The 14276-nt window shown below is 32.2% G+C and overlaps 1 protein-coding gene across 2 annotated transcripts in view; it reads right to left on the reverse strand.

The window, feature by feature from the left end:
- LOC128232191 (mitochondrial sodium/calcium exchanger protein-like) overlaps positions 1-14248 on the reverse strand; it is a 30340-nt gene extending 16092 nt beyond the window's left edge. Inside the window, exons 1-10 of one of the 2 annotated variants that reach the window (XM_052945603.1) lie at positions 13829-14248; positions 12460-12612; positions 11278-11330; positions 9839-9896; positions 8541-8652; positions 7906-8073; positions 6881-6976; positions 2928-2975; positions 1975-2141; positions 1115-1247 (exon numbers count right to left, since the gene is read on the reverse strand). In XM_052945603.1, coding sequence (XP_052801563.1) covers positions 1115-1247; positions 1975-2141; positions 2928-2975; positions 6881-6976; positions 7906-8073; positions 8541-8652; positions 9839-9896; positions 11278-11330; positions 12460-12612; positions 13829-14158 — 1318 coding nt within the window. In that variant the 5' untranslated portion in view covers positions 14159-14248. Of the gene's footprint in view, positions 1-1114; positions 1248-1974; positions 2142-2927; positions 2976-6793; positions 6977-7905; positions 8074-8540; positions 8653-9838; positions 9897-11277; positions 11331-12459; positions 12613-13828 lie in introns of both variants that reach the window. The other variant, XM_052945601.1, reaches the window with a different exon arrangement.
- Positions 14249-14276: the final 28 nt, after the last annotated feature.

A 14276-nucleotide genomic window follows, 5' to 3' on the forward strand; every position in this document is an offset into this window, starting at 1 on the left:
GAAACTGTAGATGTTTCTTCACGTCTCATGACCAGGTCACCAGGTCCAGTATTTAAGGATGAAAACAAAGTACTGAGCAAGGAAAATGTGTGGCCTAGTAGTGTTTGAAAATCGGACTCCATTTGGTATCGATAATCAAATTGAATCGGACCAAGTATTTTGATTTACTATCGGACAATAATCGAAAGCTTATAATATCATTTAGGAATACATTCTTTATAGTATAATCATGATCATTTAAATGGTTTAACCTGGAATCAGCATGTGTTATGCTATAATCATGCTTTCTGCAACAGTAAGCAAATATACATAACCTTTTTCTGTCTTTAATAACGTAACGAAAAAACATAACAACAAAACACATATGTGTACTTAATGATTGTACAGCAATTGCAAAATGATGCACACTGCATCATGTAAATTATCTAAGCATTTTATCCATGTAAAAACACATTATTTGTAAACCAGCTTATCATCCAATAACCAGTAATATTGAATATTTTATCAAAATATCCTAATTTCATAAAACTTTCACAAAAAAGTAAATTTGTTAATAACAAACGATACAAAAAAGGTTTCAAAAACAAAATGCATCGAGCCGGGATCCGCGGTGTTTGCAGGTCAGACCTGACCCACTATACCATAGCGATTATTGAGGTTTAATGAAATATATAAACAATTAAATTAAAAACAAATTGTAATTTAGGGAGTTTGTCAGTTTTTAAGCCAAAGTATTTACATTACATTCACTTCACCCTTCTTTTACCGCATAACAAAAAAAACACTTAGTTACCAGAAGTTACATTCAACCACTATCGATTGTCGCCGACATAGCATTGTCAGCGACGATTTATCGATTGTACTCAATAATCGTTTCATCACTATGGCCTAGTATATATTGCTGCAGGTACTGCAAATTTCTGAATCACCTGACCAAAACACCATATCTCAAATACCATGTCCCGTATTCAGGGATACAAACAAAGAATTTCTCATCTCAAGTAGGGAGCATGGAAAATGTTGGGCCCAGTATCAACTGAAGACCTCTGTTCACGTCAAAACATGACTTCTGGAATTCAGGGATGCACACAAAAACACACAAAGAAATTCTTACCTTTAGTAGCGAGCATGGAAAATGTTGGGCCCAATATGACCTGTAGACACTGCAGATGTCGATTCCAGTTGTGCCGATTGTCCTCATTGTTTACAACGGGTACTGTCAGGGTTAGTAGGAACACCAGCGGGCACTAAAATAATAATATGTTTAGTCAATAACTTATATTTTGTCTTGCCACATGTCCCAGTTCTTAAGACATTCTGATGGATTAGCTGTAATTCACCCATCACTGATACAAATATAGTTGATTTGTCCATCTTTTTATTAAAAAAATGAACACAGCTTACTGCCAAAGATTTCAAATCAAGCTAATTTTAATCTAAAAATAGAATATATCAGGGTCTCATGAAGTGTACAACAATTATGATCTTGGATCGAAATGTGTCTCTAACAGTGCAGACTATCTAAACACTGTTTTCTTTATTAAATGCAAAACAAAATACAATCTCACAAATATTAAACTTTATATATTATTGCAGTAAAAAGTGGCAGTATGATGTGAAAACTATGAGATGACCGAATTCAAAACAATGATTGATAAATAGGTGTGAAATACTGAATCGGACTTCAATTTTGACTTTGAATGATAAAATTAAAATAATTTATTACCGAAAATTTTATTTAAACAAAGAAGAAGAGGAATTTAGACAAAAAAATAAATTTGAAATTAAAATAATTTTCGATAAGCGGTGTTGTTAAATCTGAATATATATGGTGATATATATACATCTTCGAGATCTACAAGTTATATCAGACTACTCTCATCAATATATTGTTCACAACTATAATATCTACGCAGATTTATAGAATTGTATAACATTGCATTAAAAGAAAAATACAATGTTAATTTTAAATACCTTGAACACTTCATACGCCTTTTTAATCAGGGACATCCCTGACCACATTTCTGTATCGACTGGAGAGATGGCGCGTACAAACTCTGCCATTGCACCTTCTTCTCGAACAGCTGTCAGACTTATTACGTCGGGATTGGACAGAAGTGGTTGACGCTCGCCAACCATAACTGGAAAATAATTTTTTGCCAGTGTATAGTTTAAACATATCAATTTTATAACCATTTTAAACAAGTTATTACAACATTATATTTATCACTCTCGTTGGCACAATTTTCCGCGTGTGTTATGGGGAAACCCAGAGTACCCAGAGGAAACCCATTAGTCCAGCTTGGTGACAACAAACCGGTCACATGCAACCAGGCCGGGAAAAGAAGTTGGGTCGCCTAGGTGAGAAGTGACTGCGCTAACCGGACAACCTAATTGCCAGTGTATACACAATGGTATGGTGATTTGTATTTTAAAATTCAACAAGGGTTTATCAAGGCAATGTCAATACCTGTCTGTATCCTCAAAGACAATCCTGGGGCAAAAGTCACTGAGGGTAATTTAACCAAGGAGCGTTCAACAAAATATCATAACATGAAGAATTGTCCGTGAAAATTTAGGCATTTTTATAAATCATATAGAAAAATTTGCTTCAGTGGAACATGAAAAACATAATGTTTGAACTGACAAATGCACTAACATTGAGAAAATGTACTCTTACCACAGCTAAATATTGGTTTAAAAAAGCGATCATACAGTACGATCCTTGATAAGATGGCATTATATATTATATATTATATATTCTAACTGACTTAGATTAGAACATTTTTTCAGCAGGCATGGATCCAATTTACAATAAAGCATGGTACTTGATCAAGGCGAATAGGCGATCTCATTGGCTCTAAATGTCGGTTGAAAGTTCAGTAAATACTTGAATATTTTTATGAAACTTGGGCCTAGAATATTACCTGTATCAAGTGGATTAATAATTTCTCTTCCAGATGGTTCCTGAATATCTGAAAATAAGGGATATCAAAATTATGAGATAATTTTTATCTTAACAAGGGAAATGATATATTGTATAAGGCATTAAAGGGGAACCATGTCAGTTCAACTTCAAAATTTATTCTTTCAGTTTCATTTTGTAGGTACATTTCAGTTGCTAAGGATGGTCAAACTACAATGATGTTTAAACAAATATACTTCCTATTTGAATGAGACACAAATTCTTGTTCCAATGATATATAAAAAATTGTTAGTTGTTGATATTATGTTTTGTCCAATGAGAAGGCAGTATACTTCATGTTTGTCCAATGAGAAGGCAGTATACTTCATGTTTGTCCAATGAGAAGGCAGTATACTTCATGTTTGTCCAATGAGAAGGCAGTATACTTCAAATTTTCAAATATAATTGTTTCAGTAAATCAGCAATCAGCCGTTATTGATTTTAATCAGGTGAAGCGATATAGAAACAGTGAAGCAACACACAGTAAGTGGGTAGTTTCCACAATATAATGTAGACCACTAAAAGATTTTAAGTAGGTACTTAAACAAAATAAAATGGTTATGTGACTGCGTGAGTTTTGTGAGTACTTACTTAGCATCTTTAACCATTTCTTGGAATGATATATTAGGATTAATGGCTGTAAATTATAAAGTGCCACTTCAATAAAACACTTCTTGTGTTACAAATGTTAATAACATTTCAAGTTTATCAGATATATTTTTTAGTACAGAGAAAAGTGAAACAACCTAATTTTAGACAAATAACATGTGTCAATAACTATCTTTATGACCTTGATACATAGATAATATGATAAATATAATATAACAATTGCCAATTGATCAGTTTTATCATTTTATATTTTAATCAACCAAGGATAAACTCAACACAATCTATTCAACCTAGATTTCTATCAACACAATTACATAAATTTGTGTTTACATTATAATAAATTTATTTTAAGGCCGAGATAATGACATATTTTTATCATTTAACAAGAGGAAAGTTTGAAAATACAATGGGCCTATTGTTCAGAACTTTGTTAAAGTTAACAATGAGATTAACGAGAGCGTTGTTAACGTTCAAACATGAATTATTTCATACCAGGCTCATATATTTAAATAAAACAGGTACAGATGAAGAAGTTGTCTAAAATCTTGCTAGCAATACTGCAGATCACAAGTATATCCATTAAACTTCCAAAGCATTAAAGACCTCAGAAGTAACAATGATGACGTAAACAACGTAGTTAACCCTTACAAAGTTCCGAACAATCCGCCAAATGAAGAACTACTAATAATGGCAAAACCTGATAAGAAGGTACTAATAGCAATTTATTGGAATCTGACTCATGAAAAACATAAAAACAGAATAAACTGCAAGTGCTGTATCACATGCAAAGCATGCATTTACACTTTGGCTTTAAAATAATTGTATGGTTTCAGGTTACTTAACAGACAATATATTTTTACCCAATCATATTTTTTCATCGCCATTTTGAATCAGTGTGTCATACACTTTTCAAGCACTTTTCATATATTTTCATTCAATTAAAACTTCTTTGCAAATCAAAAGAATTTCTTTCAATTCTTTGGCAATTAAGTGAAAACAGTTTAACGTGATGTGAATTGGAGCCTAAGTCTCCGACTGGGCCGGTACTTATAAAACATCATATATTATTAATTATTTCCTAACTTAAGACATTTTCCTAAAATTAAGTATCTCACTCGTCATTTGATATAATAATTAAATAGAATCTGATTTTTTTTATTTTCATTGACTTTATTGAATCAACATACTATTATTCTCAAAATCACTCATATTTTCCACACCAATATTTATGTTTTTGTTCGAGAGATTTCAGGGTGAGAAAAATTGAAGCAAGCGTAGCAGAGACGAAATATTTTAATCCCATATAATTAATACTTATAATGAGAATAAAATTCATTAAAAATGTCTGCTTCACTCAATTTTTTTTAGAGTTGTTACAAACATAATTCAAAACATGTTTTTGTCCTGCTTTTCACATGACCGATTCACCAAAAAGCAATGTTTGGCACATTTTTCTACTTTTTGAGTGAAAAATAGCAGCAGTCACATGAAAAATAAATAGATTGTATTTTAAAAAAATTAAATTATTAAAAATTGGTGTGGTAAATCAATTGAACGAAAATGAGTTTGGGTGGTCTTAGTCTTAAACTTTATTTAACTCAGCTAGCGTGCATGAACATAATGATTTGTGTTGAAAGGCATGCTATCATTATTTTGCTAAGTATATAAAAGCATTTGAACTAAAAGTTAGTTTAATTATTCATGCACATTTTTATATATATATATTGCATATACATTTGATCTGAAGTCGTCAGGACCCACATAAAAATTTCGGAATTATGATATTTTGAATTAAACAGTTTTTAGAAAATGACAGCGTTCGCGATTATTGGTGCGGTGAAGTCATTAAGGTTGCAATGTCGGATACACATTACCAACATGTTGCATTTTGTTTGAGTGATCATTCAGTATACATGTTTGTAGAATTATTGTTTAAAAAATGAAAATAATTTGTTATTATACTTTTATAATATATTTTTATTAAAACAACATTTTGCATGCTAAACAAAATGACAGCACATGTATGCATTCGTAACAGTATAAACAAGTAAACGGGCCCTTCGGTAGCAGATCCAGTGAGTAATGTGGCTATCGAGTTTGATGAGACAGACATTTTAAATGATATCCAAATGGAGTAAACCAGCAAATTTAGACACACTACACAACCCCAAAAAGTTGCTCACTATTTGTCACAGATGTTTGTTAAATATGCGTGCTTAATGAAATTCTTTAACAAGCGCTAATTGTGCTTCATTGTCACCTCAAGACGATGCCGGAGTGCTATCGCAGTATGATGTGAAAACCATAATATATACAAGTTCGAAACAAGGATTGATAAAATGGTGTGAAATACCAAATATAGACCTTAATTTTAATTCGAAACAGTCATTATTTAGAGAGAGTGGTTTTGTATTATTGACAAATTACAAAAAGTAGGAATAAAAGTGGGACCGAAAAAAAATTGAGATAGCAGTAAATTTGGATAAAGGATGTTCACGATAGCGGTGTTTAAATGTACCACTGGGTTCAAAGGTTTAATTTTGATAGAACTACATGTAAATGATACTACACATTGCCACAATAAAAGCAAACACATAATAGTCATGTGATAAAGAATTACATTAGAAAAAAATAAACCAGCAAGCTATTAATGCATTTTACATTTACCAATGTCCATCAGTAAAAAGTTATAGACCACTAGATAAATCATCTATATATTTCGTAGTAAATTTACTGATTTGCGCGCCAAAAACACACTAATTTTTAGTGTTTCACGACCCCCAACACCATTATATGGGAGGGAATGTCAACTTGTGTACTTAACAATAATTAAACAACATTAGATTTTTTCTATGTTTCTTATCAGAAAATATGTAACCACAAATGTATTTGATTAAAAAATATGCAATCCTGCATAGGAGCACAAGCAATGTGGTGAAAGAAAGAAAAGAAGATCAAGTAGATCCAGCATTTAAGCAATTATATTTTAAATCACAAACCATTCAGCTGCACAACCTACAAAGATGGAAAGTCTACTGGCCAATATAACCATGCTTTAATTCAATTTCATGCATTAATAAAAAGAAGAGAAAAAAAACATGCATCACTGAGTAATCACTTCTGATCCCTAGAACACAATTTTAAGCTTTTGCAAAATCCACAAATAATTATTCAAACACCAATATTAGTTTTTTTAATCATGCAATTTCTTTTATTTACCATTAGGAGACCGAATTATTGCAGTGTCTGAAGAAGACGGATTATTTTCAGAGATGGGAGACTGAACTGTATTGGGGACAATCTTACTTCGCTCATCCTCGCTCACTCCTCCACGTTGCCGCGTGTAAATGTAGCGACCAATAATAACCACCAGTACATACACCAAGTACATCAATATAAAACCTGAAATATATACAAGCTTAGAATCATATTATTCATATTCAGTGGATTTCTTAAAATGCCTTTTCTGAAAAACTTCATTGTTTTTCAAATTTAATTAAATGGACAATTGCAAATTCAAAATATAATGGTTTTTAACAGCACAAAAATATACACATTTTAAATCAGATTTATAACTTACATATTATGTCTGTTAGTTTGTTAAGAGCACTTATTTGAATGTGGATGAAGACTTAGCAAAATAAACTTAGCGAAATGTGCTTGTTAATCAGTTAAAAGAAGCACATTTACGCTGCAATTTTGCACTGAAGACAAGCACATTTACGCTGCTTAGTTTTTAGTTTCTTTGCATTCTGACTGTTCAGATTTAGGGGTTATTTTCAAGTGATGTTTTTGGACTTTCCTTAAACTTATTCAGAGAACAATCTCAGATGGGAACAGAGTTTACAGTGCCTGTTCCCAATTTTTCACAACATAAATATACTTATTTAATTTTCAAACAGTATTATGCCATTTTTTGAATCTATGGACATTATACATGTACCTTTATCTATGTATACAATGTATAATGATGTGAATTTTTTTTTTAATATGTCTGGTGACCCCATTTTATCTTGGTATCATTTGAATGGATTTATTGTGTAGACGTTGAATATGTAAATATTATACTGATAAAAACAGTTTTGACCATGAAATAATGAAAAATTCGTAATTTTGCTTCAGACTTCAATTGAAATACGAAACAAAAATACAATCAGCCATTACTTAATATGGAATGTATTTTCGTCATTTATTTTTCATAATAGTAAACAGTAAGCAAATGATTTTAGATTTACATGAGGTCACAAGGCTTTAAAATTTAACATTATGTGCAATGTTAATGATGAAATTACGAGCTTATTTGTGTAGACCATTGGATACCATAGATTTACCTATTGCCTCTAATTTTGTGATTTTTTTGTCCCATAGCACATCAAATGTCCAAAACACTGCAGCGATATAGAATATCACGTCCCTGAGAAATGGTCGCTGCATGGCATCGAATGGGCAGATGATTGCGATAAATCCTGCAACAACAGTGGTGACAAACACTCCCGCACCTGAAAACAGAAGATTACCGTCCTTTTAAAGAGCAGACGACAAAATATGAAGGTTATTTGTAAAAGATTGTGTTACGGTCACTTATCGAAATTAACGTATCATACAAACGTACAATTATCGTGAAGCAAACTTACAACTTTGACCAGGCTGTCATGAAAATAACCCATGACAATTTACATAGATCAACTATCTTGAAGCAAACATATAACTTTTACCATTTGGCCTCATGAAGAGAACCCATGACAATTTTCATAGCTCAATTATCTTGAAGCAAACTTACAACTATGACCATTTTGTTGTGATCATGAGGATTTCCTTAGCTGTAACATCTAGAAGCAAACGTACAACTTTGACATGATAGCTCAAAAGCTCAAATATCTTGAAGCCAACTAAAAATGTTGCCTTTATTCTTTGTGAGTAAGCTGAATTAATGAATTAATGAATTAATGAATTAATTAATACCTACCAAACAATGCCCCGATAGCCAGTCCTGCATCCCCATTTTTGGCATTGCCGATAGCTGCGATGGCGGAGAATATGTCTGGAGCGCCGTTTCCAAACGCCAAGAATGTTACACCTTGCATCAGGTTTAAGGTTTATATTTTACAATAAAAAAATGCACATGTTGTATGTAGCCACGTTAAGGGAACGTTTTTTAACATTAGGGCATTCATTATGTTTCCTTCCCGTAGAGTTGCCAAACCAAAAATCATCAAAGACTCTGAAGTGGCTGTTTATAATGACTAATGTTGTATATGTTAGTAATAATCCCCAAACTTTTTGAAAAATCTGAAGCATAACAATCTTAAGTATCTCACTTCATAAAGACAAATCTTTGACTTTAAAATGAAGTTTGTATTTTTTCTATTATCATAAAGATATTTCATTTAAAAGCTTAGCAACTCTTCAAAAAGAGAATAGTACTCAAGCTTTGTTTCATCTAGTTAAAAAGGATCTTAGATTTTTTTTGAGAATGTGACCTGGGAGTCATTTCATCAAGAAACCTGTGAGAGATTTCATTCCTAGGACAGATTTTCAACAGTAGTCTTGCACTGTTGAAAATCTATCCTAGGTAAAAAATTGCTCAGGACTAGGATACTTCATTATATGGCCCCCTGGTGTACAAAGCATGAAAAATGCTTGGTCTTAGTTTGTTCCACAAACTCTCATACCATTAGCTGTAAGTTTAAAATTCAAGTTCAACTTAAAGGGCACATGACTCTTGAGCCATGTGGCTGAAGCTGACCACAATAGGTTTGGCACAAGTACACTTCATGCTGAAGTAAAAAAAAAATAGTTCAAGGTTCATAACTTTTGAACAAATTTGTTGTAACTGTTGCAAAAAAATAGATAGGCACTTCTCACTTCATGGTGATCATATGAACTGATTTTAAGAACATTCTAAATTTGTAGGAATAGTTTGCTCCACAAACTTTTTGCAACAGACCCACCGACCAAAGTGACCAACATACCATCTGACCGACTGACCAATCTTATCAGGTGATTAATATCTTCCCTTTCAAACTTTGTTGGCAGATCAAAATTGGTCAATAAAGACAACGACCAAAATAAACCAAATTCAGTGCCAAAAAAAATATTTATAATTATTAAACCCATGAATTGTTCATTAATGTAGATCAACAAGTAATACAAATTGTATTAAACAATTTTAGCATAGCAAGGAAACTTACACAAACATTGCTTTTCCGCCTATAGTACATAAGAATGATTAACTATTTTAGACAGCTTATCAGTGAAGGATATTGCCACATTGTGACTGAGCCTCAAAGTGTCGGAAATCACCGATAGTGCTGGGCAGAAGCTGAAATTAATGATAAGAAAAATTAGTTTACTAAACTTTAGTTTATAAAGATGATTCAATATACATTAACACAGTTGTGAGAGGATATGAATTGTGCTTGAGTCTTTTTTCTAGGTTGCAAGAAAGAAATCATAAGTGATGTCCTCATCAGGTCTTTTTTGCCGATTTTGGGAAAAAGACCCTTGACATTTATGGGAAAATTTGCATTGCGAAATATGCCCGAACAGGGAAATTTTAAAGTCAAAAAAACAAGCGTATAAGTCTCCTGTGAATGAGGAAATTATTAAATATTGGTTTCTTTTCCCATTCAAAAGACCTGAAATGGCTGAATTATCAAACCTTGGTGTGTAAATATCTATTGCAATAAATCATGACAGATAATATTTCATACTGATCTCTGAATGTGATGAACATCAACAATTTCTGAATTCAATTATCCCCAAAACTTTACATCACATAATTCATTGGGATTTTAAATGGACCATTATAGGTAAAAAGATTTTTTATTTTTTTTACTTTTGATTGGGAAAATATCATATATTTTGCTTTGGAAATGGGTCCGATAGTTGGACCTGTGGATACAATAGTAAAAGACCTGCTTAAATATAAAAAGTCATTTAAAAGTGCCCGGCCCTTTACAGAGTTCTAACCTACGGCCTCTTTGGTGAGAGGGGCACTTGACCACTCTTATCAAGAACCACTACAACGTGAAGGAGAAAAATAGTTTGCAAGGAAATATCATTATATGATTGGCAATAAACACTTGCATAACTTCTATCTGAAAAAAAAGTATTCAAAGCTTTCAAAATATGATGTGAACACTTTGTTCTACATAGCAAATTGATTGTGCAAGTTTCAAGAAGCATATGATTAAAAGAAAAAATAATTTCTTAGCTTTGGCAAATTTTGCGAGGTTTAAAATATCGCTACAGCATTATTTGCAAACATTGATACATCGATATTTTGAAAGATTTTGAATAAGAATCTTGACTGAATCATGAAGAATCTGGAGTGTTAAACCCTTGCAAAATATAAGCCACCTACAGCAATTAATCATGCAACATTTATAATTTATTTACTTGAAAAACTATGAAATTAACGGAAATGTTTGGATCAGGGGGAGGTTTCAATAAGAAATTTAATCATAACTCCAATAATCTTAAATCTGTATAAATGTCACAAATGGAAACATATTGATATTTTTTATTTCCTTAACTAAATGTGTTCATTTCCAATGGTTGCTGAAGTTCAATTTTAGTCAAGTAGCAAAATAATGAAACAATAGCACTATGATTATATTAATTTATGACTAGAATCGTCTCAGATCTGTTTTGAAACAGCACCCAGCATCATAATAAAGAATAATCAATTGAAAACTTACAAATCATCCGCTGTGACCGCCAAACCAACAAACAGGAACAACCACCATAGTACCTAGAGAATGGGAAAAACAACTTACATTCATACATTTATAGTTATCACATAATTCTATACAGTAAAATACGATTAAACAATAGCACCAAAAGAAGATGCCAAGGCTCATACATTTTTCTCACTCAATCAAAGCGCAGTCTCCCCAGAAATGAACAATTATTTAAGCCATAGTTATTGACCTTGCTACGATCAGTTGTCGAAATAGGCAGAAGTCCGAAAGCCCTGCACAGGTAAAATGTTTTCCAGTCTTGCTCAAATTCTCAGGGTTAGTGAAAAAAATGATGGCAAGCACTAGTATAAGAATTCAGGCTTGTTTATCCAAAAGTCATTTTTCCATGACTGAACTAGGGATTGAAAATCCGAGAAAAATCATAATCAGTTTAATATCAGAAATAATCAGAGGGGCAATTTTGATTGATTGTTAATGTAGTAATCGCAAATGATTCATGTTGAAATTGAAGGGAAGTTGTAAAATAGTTATCTCAATGTATTATCAATCGAGCCATTACAAATCATTTGGCACACCAAAAGTAGCTGAACATTTAAAATTTGTCGACAGAAAGGGTGTTATAACCATTTCTTTTTAATAGAAATAGCGTTTTATTTAATTGCTGTTTTCCTTTCTCAGCATTAAGATTTTAGTTTCCGTTTTGTTTAACCATGTGAATATCTTGAGAATTTCAGTAACATGTATACCGTACTCAATATACATTTGAATATCTTGAGCATTTCAGTAACATGTATTCTCAATATCCAAGTGAATATCTTGAGCATTTAAATAACATGAATATCTTGAGCATTTCAGTAACATGTATACTCAATATCCATGTGAATGTCTTGAGCATTTCAATAATATGTGCATTCAATATCCAAGTGAATATCTTGAGCATTTCAGTAACATGAATATCTTGAGCATTTCAGTAACATGAATATCTTGAGCATTTCAGTAACATGTATACACAATACCCAAGTGAATATATTGAGCATTTCAGTAACATGTGTTCTCAATATCCAAGTGAATGTTATGAGCATTTCAATAATATGTGCATTCAATATCCAATAATTTTATGTCACATCATAATAAACTATACAGAGTAAACTTAAAAGTACAAAATGAAAATAGCCTTACCAAAATTACAATTGCTAGCGGTAATAGCTTGTGGTCAAAGTCACAGTAGACGAAGTATGTGTAGTCGAGAAACCCTTCGTCTATCTGACAGTCATCAGTCACGTTCACAAAGCTGCACCTGTCTGCCATTGGTTTCTTATGGACATCACTGCACTGGTAATAGAATAATTAGTATTTTTATTCTTCTTCCATATAATAACAAAATACTTTTTTAATTATATGCTTTCTGGGGATTCAAGTTTTTTTCAATAAAATAAAAATGATGTTTCACTGTTGCAAACAGTGAAATAAAATACTGATATTTTTCACTGTTTTGAAATTTTGTGAAACCTCATGAGCACCAAAATAGAGTTATTAGTACTGCGTTTTGATCTGGGAGGTTGTATTCGACTTCACGAGACCCAAGCCGAGAGAAATCAAAATCTGCAAAAATCCACGAGAGTTGAATACGACATTCCGGATCAAAATGCAGTACTAATAACCCTTTTATTATATACATTACTAGTTAGGTCACTTAAAAGCCACATGTTTTCGAAATAAATGTCATTTTATTGGCGCACTCTTTTGTTTTATGACGTCATTTAAACATCAAACAACGATACTTGTTATGACGTGACGTCACAGAAGTGGAATACGGCCGTATTGCACTGGAGTGGACTACGGACTACCGTATTTTGCAATATGTATTGATTGAGGTTGGATTTATGATGGGTATATAATAAAAGTAAATATTGCACTTGTAGCTATGCCACTCATGAAATATAGCCTTTGTTGCACACTCTGAGAAATATATTACTATCTTAAACTGAAACAAATAATTATCCTCTATTTAATATCAAACATATATACACTTACAAGTAGTAATTTTTGTAGTAATTTGTGGTACCTTAGATCATTGCAAATACACATTATGGTTCTTCGACATGCTAATTCATGGGGTACAACTTAAATTCCTGGATTTAAACCAGTAATGAGTATGCAATTTCCAAGAACAACCCTTTTAATGCAGATTGCCAGGCAAGGGAGCTACATGTACAAGTGTACTGGTACGATATTTGAATGTCTTTGAGAATTACATGGCCAGGGTTGAAACCCACAACCTTCTGCACTGAAACGAACACTCAACTACTATGCTATATGGTAGTAAAAAACGTGTTCTTTGTACACAAATGTACATGTATAATACAACAGTACATGTATATAGACACTGCAATGTCAAGGTCTGGCAAGGTTTAGTCTCAGAATACAATAATAACTATAAGGCAACATTTGTAACATAATAAGAATACAAATATTACAAATAAAATGTAAAATTATTTTCTAATGTGACTGCTTGAATGAGTACAATACACATTCAGAAATAACTCACATCATCTGTGTCTGGGTCATCCGTCAATGTTAGTGTTTTCAGTGAATACATGACTTGCGTCCCTTTGGTAATAGTAATATCAGAATCATTCTTCAGCCAACGCAGTCCTCTGCTCTGTATTTTGGTAGCAAAATGGTTCCTATATGCATCAGAGTGTAACTTGTGGTAATTGTCACTTTTCTCATTTTCGTTGTTACACCAAACACATTTACTTTCACTTTCGTTATTAACAACTCCATACTGTTTTGCATTTGAATGAAAATAAAATAAAATAGCACAAATTGCTGCTAAAACAACCAATTTAATAAAATTTCTAATCATTAAATCCATTGTTGAATATGTTAACCGATATCAAATTCATATTTACAAATACCACTGGTTTTATCAGGCAAATGTATCATTATCTTCCCCATTCTCACGTGCTCAATGTTGACCTACATTGCGACTG

Source organism: Mya arenaria, chromosome 4 (assembly GCF_026914265.1).
Source record: "Mya arenaria isolate MELC-2E11 chromosome 4, ASM2691426v1".
Taxonomy (NCBI): Eukaryota; Metazoa; Mollusca; class Bivalvia; order Myida; family Myidae; genus Mya; species Mya arenaria.